Below are 15,655 nucleotides of genomic sequence, written 5' to 3' on the forward strand. Positions count from 1 at the left end.
TAAAGTAGGTCATGGTTACAGAAAGACATAGAAGCGGCTTCCCCACCGATATGATAGAGAACTAGCAGCACCCGGAAGAATGCACGTAGAATTGGGTAACAAAGAGTAAGTCCTGGTAATTTTATAATGGTCATATTATTATTATATTGTAGGGTGAAGTTGAGGGGAAAAAGAAAGGGTAAATTGCCAATTTTAATGTTGTTGGTATGTGTGACTGTGTTGCTGCAATCGTTGGTAGTGATTACCATAATGATTAAAGCAGCAAATTGTTAGTAATGTGGGTATTGGAATATATATATATATTCTGTAGGCCGTAGGATCTTAGGTGATCGAAAATTTTCTAGAATGTAGTCGTGAGTTCATGTATTATAATTTTGATATCATAAAACAAATCAAAGTTTTGATATATTGAGATAGATAATTAAATGTTAGGGGTATTATAATATGAATACCATTAGAATAAGTTAGTTGGAGGAATATAGACTTAACATTAGGCCTGAAATTAAAGCCATGAGACTTGATGAATTAGTGGGTATCAAAGTTTAGGAATTTGACTATAGATTTCGGTGAGTTTTTGGGTCTAGGCTAAATATATAGCAATATGGGTGTCAATGAACTCGTTAACTTACGAATATTATATTTGATAGATTGAAAATATTCGGAAATACTGAAGACAGGAATAACACTGAGGAATTAGCTTGCTTGACTTCAACTCTTCGGTGGAGGTAGGTTATGGTTTATGCTATTTGATAGTAAACTCTTAATAGTGATTGATATATGCATTGAATGATATTGTGAAGTTTTCTATGTACTTGATTGTGTGATTGTGTGGCTTGGTCGTGTATTTTGTGATTGGTCTGAAATCCCGAGACCGTGGAATGTATAATCTTAAACCATCTCTATCGAAGTAATGCCTTGAATAAAGAAGGCTAGATGAAATATTATTTACGAATGGAAAAGTGGTGATACTAAATGATAAACTAATGATATTATAGGATCGGAGTGTCACGTTCCGACACAATATTTTTGGATCGGAGTGTCACGTTCCGACACGGTATTCTTGGATCGGAGTGTCACGTTCCGACACGATAATATTAAAGGAAAAACATGTTGAATTAATGGAAGATACTCAATCTCAAAGAACTCAACTCCCAAAATAGTTTGGTTTGGAGGCATGAGTCCTCATGTGTGATCTTGATATCATTGACTTATTACGAGCTTACTTTAATGTTGTTGATACTTGTTCATGTCGTTTGTTGTTTATCACCTGTTAAGTGCTATAGTTGAGTTCATACTATTATTTATTGTATATTAGTTCTAATTTTGGGTTGGCCGATGATATCTACTCAGTACATGTTGCCCCCGTACTGAGTCCTACTTGTGTTTTTCTTTGTTTTCCTTTTATGAAATGCAGCGAGTGTACCTATGACTTCAGATTTTCCTCAGCTCTAGCCAGCCTCCCGCATGTCAAGTTCCAGGGTGAGCTATTCATTCATGCTCGTGTTGGATTCTTTCGGTCATGACATGATGTCCTATACTTTCGGACACATACCATTTTATTCATTTATTTTGGTGTCTTTGATACTCTTAGACTTAGTAGTTAGAGATTAGATGTCCTTGTTGTGATGACTTTCAGGTTTTGGGAAACGATAGTTAATAAATTTTGGAGCTTCCGCAATATTTTGTTATTCACAGTTGAATTATTGGTACATGTTGGGATTTGAATTTCTTGTTTCGTCCACCTAGGTAGTTAAGTGTGGATGCCACTCACGACTCATTTTGGTTGGTGACACATATATTAAATAAAATTCAACTATATCTTTTTTTAATCAAATTTATAATGCCAACAATTACTAAATATCTTTATTATAATTAACTAACTCTTTACTTTTATTTTTTTATTTTTATAGATGTACTGTGTACACCATGAAATTGTAGTGATTTACTATACCTCCTAAGGAATAATATATCTATATATATATATATATATATATATTCATTCCGATTATGTTTTTTTAATAAATTTTACGAAATACTAATTTATTATGTACTATTTTTAAAAAAATTAATCAACATGGAATGTGCGAAAGACTAACAACTAACCTTTAACTTTTTGCTTTTAAAATTCCTTAATGATATTTATTATCTATAATTTTTCTCTTCTCTCTCTCTATATTACTATTCTATTCCTCCACTAAATTAGAACAAAATTAATTAATTTATTAAATATTAATATTTTAATTACATAGTAGTGAGATATGAAGTCTAACAATTGCACTTTAATGTTTTGCTTTGCATTATATTAATCATATAGTGTGTTTACATAATTCCCTAACAAACTGAGCTTTGTTTTTTTTTGCTTTGCATTAAATTGATTACATTGTTTGTGTCTGCACTTTAATTTTTTTTATTATTATTGTTATTAAATATTATTTGATGGGAATAACTTTTAACTTTCTGCTAATCATTTTTACTTTTAAGTTGTTAGTTGAAAAGAGCCACTTTGAGGTTCCCTCTGAAATAAGGCATGTAAAGGAGTCACTACAAAGAAGTTTATGTTATAGTCATTTTTGTATATTCAATGTACTCTACGGATAGAGAAATACAGAGAGTTGAACATAGTAAAATAAGAAATTGAAAGATTTCGTTGTAATTGTTCGTTCCCGAAAAGCTAACCATAGGTTCTTCTCTCCATCGGAACAACGAAAAGACATTTCTTTGGGATTCTTTCTTTCTTCAAACGGAACGAAAAGAGATAGAATCAGGCCGATTCCCGAAATATCTTTCTGGATATTCCTCAATGTCCCAGCTATTCACGGAACGTGAGAAACAAATGATTAATCATCTGTTTCCGAAAGAAATCGAAGAATTTCTTGGAAATCCTACAAGATCCGTTCGTCAGGAATATTTTTCATAGTTTAAGGCGTTTCACCTCCAAAATAAATAATTATTAATATTCCTCAGTTACCTGACTTCATTTACAATAAATTTATCTTATCTATTCCATTTGAATGATTAACTTTTATAAATATACTATATTGAGAAAATATTTATCATTTATAGCAATAATATTTTTTTATCACTTCTAATATAAAATTAATGTTAAAAAATAGACAAAATTTTATGGAAGGATCAAAAGTGCACCAATATTGTAAACATGAGGAACTATTAGTGCACCATGTGAAAACTCAAGGATCACTTTGAGTCTTAACCCAAAGACGAAAGACTATTTTAGTTTTTTCTCTCCATGTTTATATAAATTTTATGAGCTTAGGTTTTATTCTTTATCAATATTTTATATTTATGTTTATGATTTCAAACTAAAGTAAACATTTTTACATAGAATTAATAGAGATTGGCTTTTGACTTCATCTATTTCAGCTTGTATACATATCAAATTCCTCATGGAGAAGAAGAAATCTTTGTGAATTGACCTCATGACTGTTGGGTTTTATTTGCCCTGATTTCTTACCATAAATAGGTTTTTCTCTTAGGAAAAGGTTTTGGATTGACTAATTCTTTTTTGGTAGGAAAAGGTTTAGGACTCTATAAATAGAGGCATGTTCCTTCTAACTTAATCAGCATTCACAATGTAGTCTTAAGGGCTTTGAGAGTTTTGGTTAGGGGGAGAATTTATGGGTCACAAGCTTGATACGTTATCACTTGTGTGAACCTCCCATGTATTCTGAGTGAATTTGGTTGAGGTTGTTTCTCTCTGTATTTTGTACTCTCATATTTACAGTGGATTGCTAATCTTCTTTGTGGACGTAGGTCGATTGACCGAACCACGTTAAATCTTTGTGTCTTTTGGTATATTTCTCGTTGTCTTCTTACTCGTGATCTTTTGAGGTTTGCTTTGCTAGCTTCCGCGTTTACACCTGCTTATTTCCGGTCCTAACAATGACGACTTTGATGGTTCATCTTAAAGTAAGGATCCCATGTTATATCCCAAGATTTTGATACACATTTAAATCGCAGAAGAGACTTCACGGGCAACCAACTAAGGATGTCCCTCATTATGTTTGGTTGAGACATGATTGATTCCTAAACCAAAACAAACAATAAAATTAAGATCCGGTTTAGAGAAATAAATCAAAACACCAACTACACACCTGAGAATAAACAACAACGATATTTAGTGTTTCTCCATCGACTCGTTTGTTCATTTCTATGAAAAAAATAAAAATGCACCAAATAATGACAGATTCTGTACAAAGTCTTGAAAAAGAAACATGAATTCTGGTTTCTATGACTTTATAGTGATAAAAACCACAGAAAATTGGAATTTCCAGTAGCAAATAAATCCCCTGCAACGAATATTCATTAGATTATTAATGTTGAATTTACTCGAAAATCAGATTCATGTTAGAAAAATATCGTATTAACAGAGGAATAATAGATTGTTCGATATGGTTAAATATTAGTAGACAGCCATCAAATGCTTCATAAACAAAAATAGCAAATGTGAAAGAAACAAAACGTAAAAATAAGTGAGACAGAGAGTGTATGTACGTAACAATCAGAACAAACATCGTATTTAAAACTAACATTACGATGGACGAGACATCTTCGCAACATATTCATTCCCAATAACTTCCTTATTCGTGTTAAATTCGTTCAATCTACCACAACAATTGACAGAAATATTACGTTTAATTAAAATATCAAAACTGAAATTTGAATTGAACATGATCATCAAAAAGATGAGACAGTGTACCTCAGTATAATCCTATAAGTGGGGTCTGGTGATGTGTATGCACATATAATTATTACTATCTTATGCAGATAGAGAGACGGTTAAAGATATACATAAATACGAGAATAATACTAATACTAAAGGTATGAAAAAGCAAAATGCACAACTACCTTAAGGGTCATGTCTTTGGTAACATGAACTTAGCGAGTTTGGATCAAAATTTAGAGACAATTTGATTAGGGAAAAACTAGTTTTTTTTTTCTAACATGCATGTTAATGATTTTTTACATGTAAGAGCTTTTAGAATTAATTATCTTTTTATTTGTTAGATCTATCATATAGCTAGCTAGATCACCCAAAAGTAGTTGGTGTTTGTTACATTTAGATCCATATTTGAAGCAGGCAAATTAAATGGTCCTTGGGATTTTTCATTTTTTTCCTAAATTAAAATTTTCAATTCAATTGTGGAGGTGAGTAGGGGTGACAATTATATACCAGTGTTTGTGTTGGAAATCTAGTTTGTTTCACGTCAACTCACATTTATGTCCTGCAAGTTTTGGTGTGCACAAGTATACATTTAAATTTGTATAAAATTGAATAAATAGATATACACGTCTTATGTGACATCCTACATGACAATTTTCATCCTAAGCTGGAAGAGTATATATGTTCCAAGATATTAGGTGGTGTGGTCCCCAATCCGATGACGTAAGCTTAATGCATCAGACGGCTTTGAGGACAATTTATTTTTCCTTTTCTTTATATTCTTCAGTTCTCCTTAATTTTTCGATCTTCAATGTCACATAGAACTACATCTCGCCTCTAGACCTAAGGTTCTGGGTTCGAGTCAGCAAAGGAGCAAAAAGGATGGGAGACCCTAAAGTAGGGTAAAAAAACGAGTAAATATCAATAGTACTCTTCTAGTTTAGGAGAAACGAAATAATCTCAACTTTATGACAAATCCTGTCCTGATGTCTACCTTCACGATCAACTAAGTGTCAAGCATTCGTACCTTTGTAGACCAGCTAGTATACGTTAAAGAAGTGAGAGTACGACAAACTTCTCGACAAAGTAAAGTGAACAAGTAATACGAAACAAATGAAACTTTTTACTAATTGAATAAATATAAAAGAATTAAGTTCATCAAACAATCAAAACTCTTTGCCCTCTCAAGGTTTTCAATAGAAAATGAAAACATTAACAAAAATACAGAAAAACAAACACAGAATACAATATCACAAGCTGCATTCCTCTTATCAATGTTGTTGTTTTTGGAAACTCAGAAGCATTTTCTGTGGACGATGGACGGACCTGATTCATCGTACTCCGCCTTTGCAATCCACATCTACAGACAAAATATAAAACTCCATCAGAAACTGTATGAACCTTACAACTAGAGACAGAGCTAAAGAACTCGGAGTCGTCCTGATATGAATCCTCACTAACCATGTTCATGTTCTTTCACTTAAGCTCGACTCATGTTATCATAATACTCCTTCTGTTCATTTTTACTTGTCATATTTTGCTTCTCGAGAGTCAAATTGGAACCAACTTATAGTATTGAAGTGATCTAATTTGGCTTAGCTTTGAAAAATAGTCAAACTGAAGGGAAACGTGACGAGTAAAAGTGAATGGATGGGATACGAAACAAAGATAAGATGCAAACCTGCTGGAAGGTACTGAGGGAAGCCAAAATAGAACCTCCAATCCAGACACTATATTTCCTTTCTGGTGGTGCAACAACCTTAATCTTCATGCTGCTCGGAGCCAACGCGGTAAGTTCTTTGCTCATTCTATCGGCAATACCAGGGAACATGGTAGTACCACCACTGAGGACAATGTTACCGTAGAGGTCCTTTCTGATATCAACGTCACACTTCATGATCGAGTTGTATGTAGTTTCGTGGATTCCAGCAGCTTCCATCCCGATCATTGAAGGTTGGAATAGGACCTCAGGGCAACGGAATCGTTCAGCACCGATGGTAATGACTTGACCATCGGGAAGCTCATAGCTCTTCTCAACGGAAGAGCTGGTCTTTGAAGTCTCGAGTTCTTGTTCAAAGTCTAAGGCGATGTAAGAGAGTTTTTCTTTCACGTCCCTGACAATTTCTCGCTCAGCTGAGGTGGTGAATGAGTAACCACGCTCGGTGAGGATCTTCATCAAATGGTCAGTCAGGTCACGACCTGCCAAGTCGAGACGAAGAATGGCATGTGGGAGGGCATATCCCTCGTAAATTGGGACAGTGTGGCTGACACCATCACCAGAGTCCAACACAATACCTGTTATAAAAACATTATGAATTAGCGACAATCGCCAGAACTCTTCACAACAAGTTAACGAAATACTAATTCAACGTCCTATCCTAGAGTCGCCTATGAGATAATAGAAATGACAAACTGCACATTACGTGCATCGGTTGAACTGAATACATCAGATGTAGACTTCTTTTTTCACAAATCAATAATCGTATTCACCATGCATCACGACTACAACAATAACATACCCAGTGTAATCCCATAGGGCAGAGTGTAACACATACCTTACCCCTGCCTCGAGGCTATTTCCGAAAGTATTCACCATGCATCAGACATAAATAAAAGTTCCTTTTCATGGTAGAAACATGAGAATTGAACTTTGACAGTCGAAAAATAAATATGCTGATGAATGAAGATTTGCTTACCGGTGGTACGACCACTGGCATACAGCGAAAGAACAGCTTGTATAGCAACATACATAGCTGGAGTATTAAAAGTCTCAAACATAATCTGTGTCATTTTTTCACGATTAGCTTTCGGATTAAGAGGTGCTTCAGTTAGTAGGACAGGATGCTCCTCTGGTGCAACACGAAGCTCGTTATAGAAAGTATGATGCCATATCTTCTCCATATCATCCCAATTGCTAACAATACCATGCTCAATCGGGTACTTCAACGTTAAGATACCTCTCTTTGATTGAGCTTCATCTCCTACATAAGCATCTTTTTGACCCATACCAACCATCACACCAGTATGACGGGGACGACCAACAATACTAGGAAAAACAGCTCGTGGAGCATCATCTCCCGCAAACCCAGCCTAGATAAAAAACAACATCAGACTCTAAGTATCATCAAACCTATGTTGCCCGAACTCTTCAAAATATGTGGACAGGTGCAGCATATCGGATCCTCCAAAAGTAGTGCATTCTTGGAGGATCCGAAACAGATACAACAAACATCCTGAAGAGTCCGAGCAACATAGGATGAAAAAACACGCTGCAGCATTAACTCTGTTCGATATATATACACAATTTTCAGCTTACCTTAACCATTCCTGTTCCATTATCACAAACGAGTGGTTGAATATCCTCGCCTTCTGCCATCTTATCTTACTTCCTATATCGAAAAAACTGAATCTTTAGTAAAAAAAAACACAGCTTCAAAGGCATTAATATTAGAAGTTCCACATCTTGTAGGATGGAAAATTGGTCTCCTTATATAGCTTTACGCAATCTACGCCTCATGAACTAACTTCTGAGGTTGAATTAGGTGAAAACTCCATTTCTTAACATGGTATCAACGTCAGGCTCATCCTAGTGCTTGGTTTATCTATGATGTTGTCTACGCGATATATAATTGACAGGCTCGGGTGTGCAGGGTGTTCGAATTCCCAAATTGATCTGCTAATATGGTCGTACAATCCTCACCTCATGAACTAGATTTTGCCGTGGAGTTACACTAATTAATATCCATTTTTTAACCTATAATCAACATTTCTAAATAGCAATTCACCTAAAATAAATTATGAAATATCAAAATCCCCTAAAATTTACTAACAACAAATCAATCAAACATAAGTTATATTCATCAAATTACATACTTTACACAACTCATGCATGATTCACATAAATCAGATGCAAATCAAACACATGAAAAAAAGTTCTCGGATTTTGTTGTCACGTGATCAGGAGGTCATAGATTCGAATCATCGAAAACAAATCTCGTAGAAATACAAGGTAAGACTATGTCTACATAATCCGATTTGAAACATGTGCACCTACCTATACATTTTATAATCACGACAGACACTTAGATTATTTCAGGAATACCTATCCCTCGCACCAGCAACATATTCATACATATAAATCATTTACTAAAACTCGTAAACTCAAAATCTTAGATCCAATTTTACAACACAACAAATTAATAGATTGAAACATGAAATATAACAAAAAAAAATGTACCTTTGGGAGAGATTTGGAATTAGAGAGAGTTTTTTCTTTTTTTTTTCTTCTTTTATTTTTTTTGTGTATTCCTTATTGGAGAAAATAGAAGAAAAATTGAAGGGGTTATATTGAAAATGGAGAATAAATATCAACCGTTGGATTAAATAACAGAATTGATCGAACGGATATTAATGATACATCGTGAAGGGTTATCATTTTGTTTCATTAAGTGGTCCCTACTGGCCCCACTTATTTCGCTTTTTCTCTCTTTTTTTCTTTGCTTTTTAAAAAGAAAAAAAAGGTTATTTTTTTTATTTTTTATTATGTTTTACTCGAGACAGGGTTATTCGGAAATAGTTTATCTACAATCATTAGACAGGAGTAAGGTTGTGTACGTGCTATACTTTCGGATCTCAGTAAGAGATTATACAGAATATATTATTATTATTATTTGTGTGTGTAGACCGAAATGGTCTCGCGAAGCCGGTCAACGGTAGCCTACCTAAGAGCAAGTCAAAACTACGAGAAGGGCGCGAGAAGTTTTATACTTAGTTAACAAAATAATTTATACATACATTATCTTTTTTTAATGTACAATACGTTATTAACAAAATTAATCCATTCAAATGTCGAAGTTAATCAAGAGTTAATAGTTAAATAATTGATTCTAAATTTCTAATCATTATCAAATCTCAATTTAATATCATAAAAAGGATAATGGATCTTGAAAATCTTCTTAGTGTCTATAAAATTTGATTTCATTTTATTAAGTACACAAGTCATAGACTCATAGTTGGAAAGTTATTTAACAAAAGTGGGGGCCAGCACCAAGATTATGGATCAAATTATTTTTATATAACATTCCGGTCGGTTTTCGAACATCTTAACTAATTTCATCGAATTTCTACTACTTCTTATTTGTATAGGTACTGAAATCACTTAATCGTTACTGAAATTTGAACTTGAGAGCTCATGGTTCACAACCTGCTTCATTACTTATTAAGTTGCACCATTGAATGCACACAAACTCAACGTCTGTCTTAATACTCGCATATAAAGTTACTCGATACCTAGAAAAAATAGTTCAAGTACACACAAACTGGTTCGAGTGTCGGATATTTCTACAAGCAAGGAGGATCTATAGCAAAGGCCCCTCCTAGTTGAGGCCACAAGGCTATATATAATATACATAACACCATCCTTCTATAAATTAGTAAAAGAAAAGTATAGTGTGGGGGGTCATACTCCATATAGCCATTCAAGCTTTTTGTAAAGACTTCTAAAGATGCAAAAACCATGTGTAATTGTCTTAAAAGATATTTGCCTTTTTTTCTCTTCTTATGATTAAAGCATTTTAATACAGTAGTTGCACACTTTAGCACATGACAATCCAACACTTTTGGGTTGGAGTTCAATATCAAACAAGTTGAACCTCTATGCTCATTTTCTTGTACTACTAGATTTATACATAATCGCGGTGTCTGGATCAACTGGTTCAATGGTATACCTGCTGCCTCCAACCAACACAAGTATCAGATGACTCTGTTCATCTCACCAACATAGGTAGCGGGATAACTGTATCCACCAAGACTACAATGTCATAGAATTGTCATCCTTTGTTTTACCATCTAGATCCATTATTTGATGGATCTTTACAGTAGGACAACAAAGATTATGGGTATAAAATGAAAAATTGGGGATTTCTCCAAACATATCTATGTTTTGTGTAGACAATACTGAGTTCAATTGAACCTACTAAATCCGCCCCAGCGGCTCTGCCTGTAAGATGCATGAGAGTTTCTTGCAGACTGGTGTATATAATAAGGATCACTTTCATAACTCATAAACAATAGATTAAACAAAGATGGTTCTTGAAGCCATCACAAAGAAGTGGGAACTACAAATATCATGGAAGTCAAATCATCTGGTATAAAAAGAGGCAAGACATGGAACAGTAATACAAAAGAAAAATCTGAGTATTGCTTCCTTTAGTGAGAAACATAAACCTTCAAAAGTTTGCAGGTTCACAGAAAATGATCAACTAAATAAATAAGTCTTGGGCTTTTTCTCACATCGTCGAGGAAATGGTCTACAGGAAAGGAGGCAATATCACCCATCGTCGAGGATATTTTGGTCTTCCTTCCTTTCCATCAAAGAGCTGCAAAGAAAAGGCGACAAAGTTAAGAACTAGAAGTAATGACACATTAAGATAGAAGCTTCCAATAAGCACAAAAAAATGTGCTTATAGATAGAATATAATATTGCTAGTTAGGAGTTCTGTTAGCTTATAAGTTGACTTAAAAGAAAAAAACAAAACTTATTCACGATAGCATCGTATCTGTTGTAGTCATGCGTATGGTTAGATTCTCACTAAAATGGACCATGTTAAGTCTGAACTGTCTACTGTGACAATAAGGAAATGGTACAGAGCTTTCGGAATAGAATAACCGTGTTTCATATATCTAAGTTCTCTAGGTGATAAATTCAATATGCTTTGGGAAGAATGAGTTTGTATTTTCTTTGGTTAACCTTTCTTCCCCAGTGAAGTGCAGTGCATCAGCAAAAAGAAGCTGATAGAATAGAATAGATAATATCTGTTTGAAATAGAATCACATGCATCCAATTTTGAAGTCTACTGATGAAAGAGGACTGGTGAGAAGCATCAATTTAGATTTTAATCATACGATGCGTGTAAATCCTAAGGAATTTAGGCTGTGGTTATATTAGTAAAAACCTTCTTTGTTCCTTTTTTTAAGAAGAATGTGGCCAAACAAACAATAGTTTACCTTCTTCAGACGACGATGCTTTCCAAGAGCCCAGTTAGTCATAATGCTAGCAGCAACAATCATGAAGATATAGCCTGCAACAGTCTGAGTAGCAATGTTGAAGCCCAACCACTGGTAGATCTCTGTTGTGTAATTTGCACAGGTGACAATATTGAACAAGAAGCCACGGGGTATTTGGTAACCTCCATTACCACTGGGACTTCGAAGATTTCTCAACAATAAATGACAATACAAGTTTGCCACTTGACAAACTATCCCAAATCCAAATCCAATCTTCATCTGGAGATCACTAACAGGAGTATAAAGAGGATGATTCACGAAGTAAGCAATGAAAGCTCCAAAAGACCAATAATAGGCACAGTTCCGGAAAACATTGGAAATTGGAGAAGTGGCGTGGCTGAAACGGTGCACAAAGAAGGTCTCCATAATCCGTTTGAAGTAGTGGAAACACCAGTAATACAAGGCATAAGTCTGGACAGGGTGGATAACACGCTCTTCTTTGTAACCAAAATACTTGTAGACTGGGAAGTAGTAAAAGATAGGATAGAGTAGCAGAGGCCCCAGATATTCAAAGAAGAAAAGAGTACTATACTTGACTTGTGGACCTAGATCCTTGAAAACTACTGTCAATTCGCCTGTGCTACCTTTAGTATACTCATTTAGGCTCTTCTGGTAGTGAAGAACAGTTGGCCTCTCTTTTGAACCAGGTTGAATAGGCAGAGTGAGTCGTTGTCTAGAAGGATAGTATTTTCTGGCTGTTGAGATCAGAAGTAAACAATATTTAATGAAGGTCAAACTCAAAATAATGTAACTTCTGGAAATAAGAAACTGGCATCAACAAAAGACAATAACAATTCACAATTTGTCTAATGGATTGATCCTTGCCCCTTTGCATTTAAATTCAAACCGCATGGAATGCAACATAATAATCATTAATGTTTAAAATATTATACCTCATACGATCCCATAACAATGTCAAGCACAAATGTAGAAATGATTAAAGGATTCAATAAAGAAATTGCTCAACAGTAATCTGCACAACTGGGAATGACATGTTGACATGGAACTAAAACCTTGCATGTACGTAATTCATCACCCCAGCATTCACTAAAAAAACAAATCTGTATGTGATCACTTCAAAGCAATAAATGCACCATAACATCATTGAAGAGATTAACATAAACTCTTTAACCACGTGTCAAGTGTATTACATTGAAGTGATTCAGCTTAGAAAAGCATCATCACTTTTTACACAACTTATGATCCCCCTAACTGGACTATATCTTCTTCAATTGAGTTTATGCAAAAACTGTTCAGATGCATTACAGTTGTTATCAGATCAGCCATCATTAATCAATACAATCTAATTGAGCAAGTATCAATTGTTTAAATGAAGTCAAATGGTGCTTCTTCCCTTTTAATCTTTTATTCCACATCTTAGTTCTAATACATGACTGCATGAAACTTAACCCCTTCATGCCATTTTAGTCGCACAACTTAAAACGTTTTTAGGTCAGCTTTTTAAAACTGAACTGAAATCAGTATCAATTAATTCTAAATTTTGATAATGATACTTGAACAATGGAAACCCATTTTATAATGATGACTATATTTTCAAATTGTTATTATATCATACTATTTAGAATGCACAACGAAAACCAAAAAAGTTTGTCAAAGCTTAAATTGTGTCATCAAATATTCATCTAGGGATAAAGGAAATACATAATTCTTATACATGTTACAAGTCCATTCCAAAGTGGTGAATATCCTACCTAGCGTCCGGAGATAAATGGAAGTTAGAAAAACCTATCAATAAGGACAGTGGTTTCATTTCAAGATGTCTTCCTCTTATTAAAAATCAAACAATGAACTCTATGTAAATTGATGATTATATTTTCAATATTTTTAATACCCCTCCTGTAACAATGGGATTACATCCTTCTAATTATCTTTTTTTATCAAGGGAGTACATCTTTCTAATATATGTTAGTATTATATCCTCAAAAAATATGTTAGTATAAGTCTCACTTATCAAAAATACATGTTATTTGTCCCAATCCAAGGTGATGAACTTCTGCCCAGTGGTAGACTGGTAGGAAATAAATGAAAACAAGAAAACATTTTTGTGACTTGATTAATCCTCACATGCATGTACAGAATGGGAGCAAACAAACACACATACATACATACATGTTCTCATACACTATATCTCCTGATATTGCAGCTAACAAAAGATAGAACAAATGAATCAACCAAGGTCAAGAGGTAGAGAATTGGAAAAAGGACATAAAAACATGGGCATCATATCAACTTGCTTTAAATCTCCAAAACCACTCTATATATGAGTACAAAACAAAGATATACACACAAAAATAGATAAAATTCTTATTTTTGATGGAGCCGTTAAATCATATTAAGCATTCAGAGAGTAGAATCACAACTAAAAAATTGGAACCATAGATTTATTAATCCATGAAATGCCTAATCAGTAGAACACTAAAATTACCAGGAACATTTAGTTTGCACAAATCAAGTTTAAGTAATAAGCATGGTAAAGCTATTACTCCCTTCCCCCTAAAACTACTCTGCCTTTTCATTAGTCAAATGCCTCAAAAATGATATGATGATATTTTCCTCCAGCTAATGGCAAGCCTTTAACTAGTACATCAGAGCAAAACAAATGACTTCACTATCAAGGAACTTTTCAAGGGACAGATCTTCTGTTTTCTTTGAAAGATGCATGAAGTATGAACTTGCCAACCTATGTTACGATTTAGCACATCAAAGACAAAAAACACTAGGTGATTTCTCCATATACGCCTACACCTTTGTGGGGAGAGTTAGCCGATGCCTGTGCTAGTGAGAGATAATAACTACCGGTATAATAGTCCAGGTACACAGTTATTAAAAAAAAAAAAGATTACGAACAAGGTTACCAAAAGGTTTAATCTTTGAAATCACTCAGAATAATAAAGACAATATCACATAGCAACAGAAAAAATACAATAGCCCACTTACTTCGTTTATGAATTGCCTCCTGCAGATCAGCAACTGTAGCCTGAAATGATGACAACAACAACAAAAACAATAATAAGCAGAATTACATAAACAAACCAATAAAACATAAAATAAGGCATCTTTATACATCATTTTTAACAAATGGACCACATTCATATAGGAAAATTTAAGCATCAAGCAAGCTGAATTTTACAAAACAAAAACAAACCCAAACGAGGAAAGATGTCGATACATACAGAATCAGTGACTACAACAACAAGAAGCAGAATTACATAAACAAACCAATAAAATATAAAAACTACACATCTATATGCTTCATTTCTTAAACAAATCTATTTAAAATACACATTCATGTAGCATAATTTAGCATCAATCAAGCTGAATTTCACTAAACAAAAACAAACCCAGATGAGAAACTACATAACCCAAACCAATAAAACATAAATTTTTAAAAGACAAATCTTTGACAATATCAAAATTAAGCATCAACGAAGCTATATTTCACTAAACAAAAACAAACCCAGATAAGTAAGCATACCGAATCATTGAGTTCAAGTCCGCCCTTGATGAGTTCTTTGCCGCTACGTGTAACTACTAAAACCTTCATTTTCGCTCCCCAAACTTTAGGATCTACCAGAAACAACTATTTTTCTGAGAAATGATGACGAATATAAGATCTTTGACGGGCTTAGATAAGTAGTAATAGCAAGCAATTAATGGCGGTATAGTAGTTGGGTAGAAAGTAGCTGAACGAACCAATTTTATGTTTGATGAACTACCATCTCCTTCAAAATCAATGTTCAAATTATGAATCACTCATACTGCTGTTTATTGTGATGAGGGACCACATCACTAGGCCCATGACCCGGAAAATATCCTACAAGTCCATGTCTTGACGGTCTCGGGATAAAATACGAGATTATTTTAATTTAATTTTTCACAATACCATGT

At 34.0% G+C, this 15,655-nt stretch overlaps 2 protein-coding genes across 2 annotated transcripts; both read right to left on the reverse strand.

Moving 5' to 3' along the window:
• Positions 1-5,784: 5,784 nt before the first annotated feature.
• Positions 5,785-9,022, reverse strand: LOC107020318 (actin-58). The gene is made up of 5 exons (XM_015220622.2): positions 8,919-9,022; positions 7,998-8,070; positions 7,378-7,771; positions 6,363-6,976; positions 5,785-6,041 (listed from the first exon to the last, which is right to left on the reverse strand). The coding sequence occupies exons 2-5, from the start codon at positions 8,055-8,057 to the stop codon at positions 5,976-5,978; spliced, it is 1,134 nt and encodes a 377-aa protein (XP_015076108.1). The 5' UTR covers positions 8,058-8,070; positions 8,919-9,022; the 3' UTR covers positions 5,785-5,975.
• Positions 9,023-10,714: 1,692 nt separating this feature from the next.
• LOC107020319 (very-long-chain enoyl-CoA reductase) lies at positions 10,715-15,586 on the reverse strand. Its single transcript, XM_015220623.2, has 5 exons — positions 15,461-15,586; positions 15,243-15,355; positions 14,705-14,744; positions 11,687-12,441; positions 10,715-11,058 (listed from the first exon to the last, which is right to left on the reverse strand). Exons 2-5 carry the CDS (start codon positions 15,309-15,311, stop codon positions 10,990-10,992), a joined length of 933 nt encoding a protein of 310 aa, XP_015076109.1. The 5' UTR covers positions 15,312-15,355; positions 15,461-15,586; the 3' UTR covers positions 10,715-10,989.
• Between the last annotated feature and the right edge of the window lie 69 nt (positions 15,587-15,655).

The sequence above is a fragment of the Solanum pennellii genome, chromosome 5 (assembly GCF_001406875.1).
Source record: "Solanum pennellii chromosome 5, SPENNV200".
NCBI lineage: Eukaryota > Viridiplantae > Streptophyta > Magnoliopsida > Solanales > Solanaceae > Solanum > Solanum pennellii.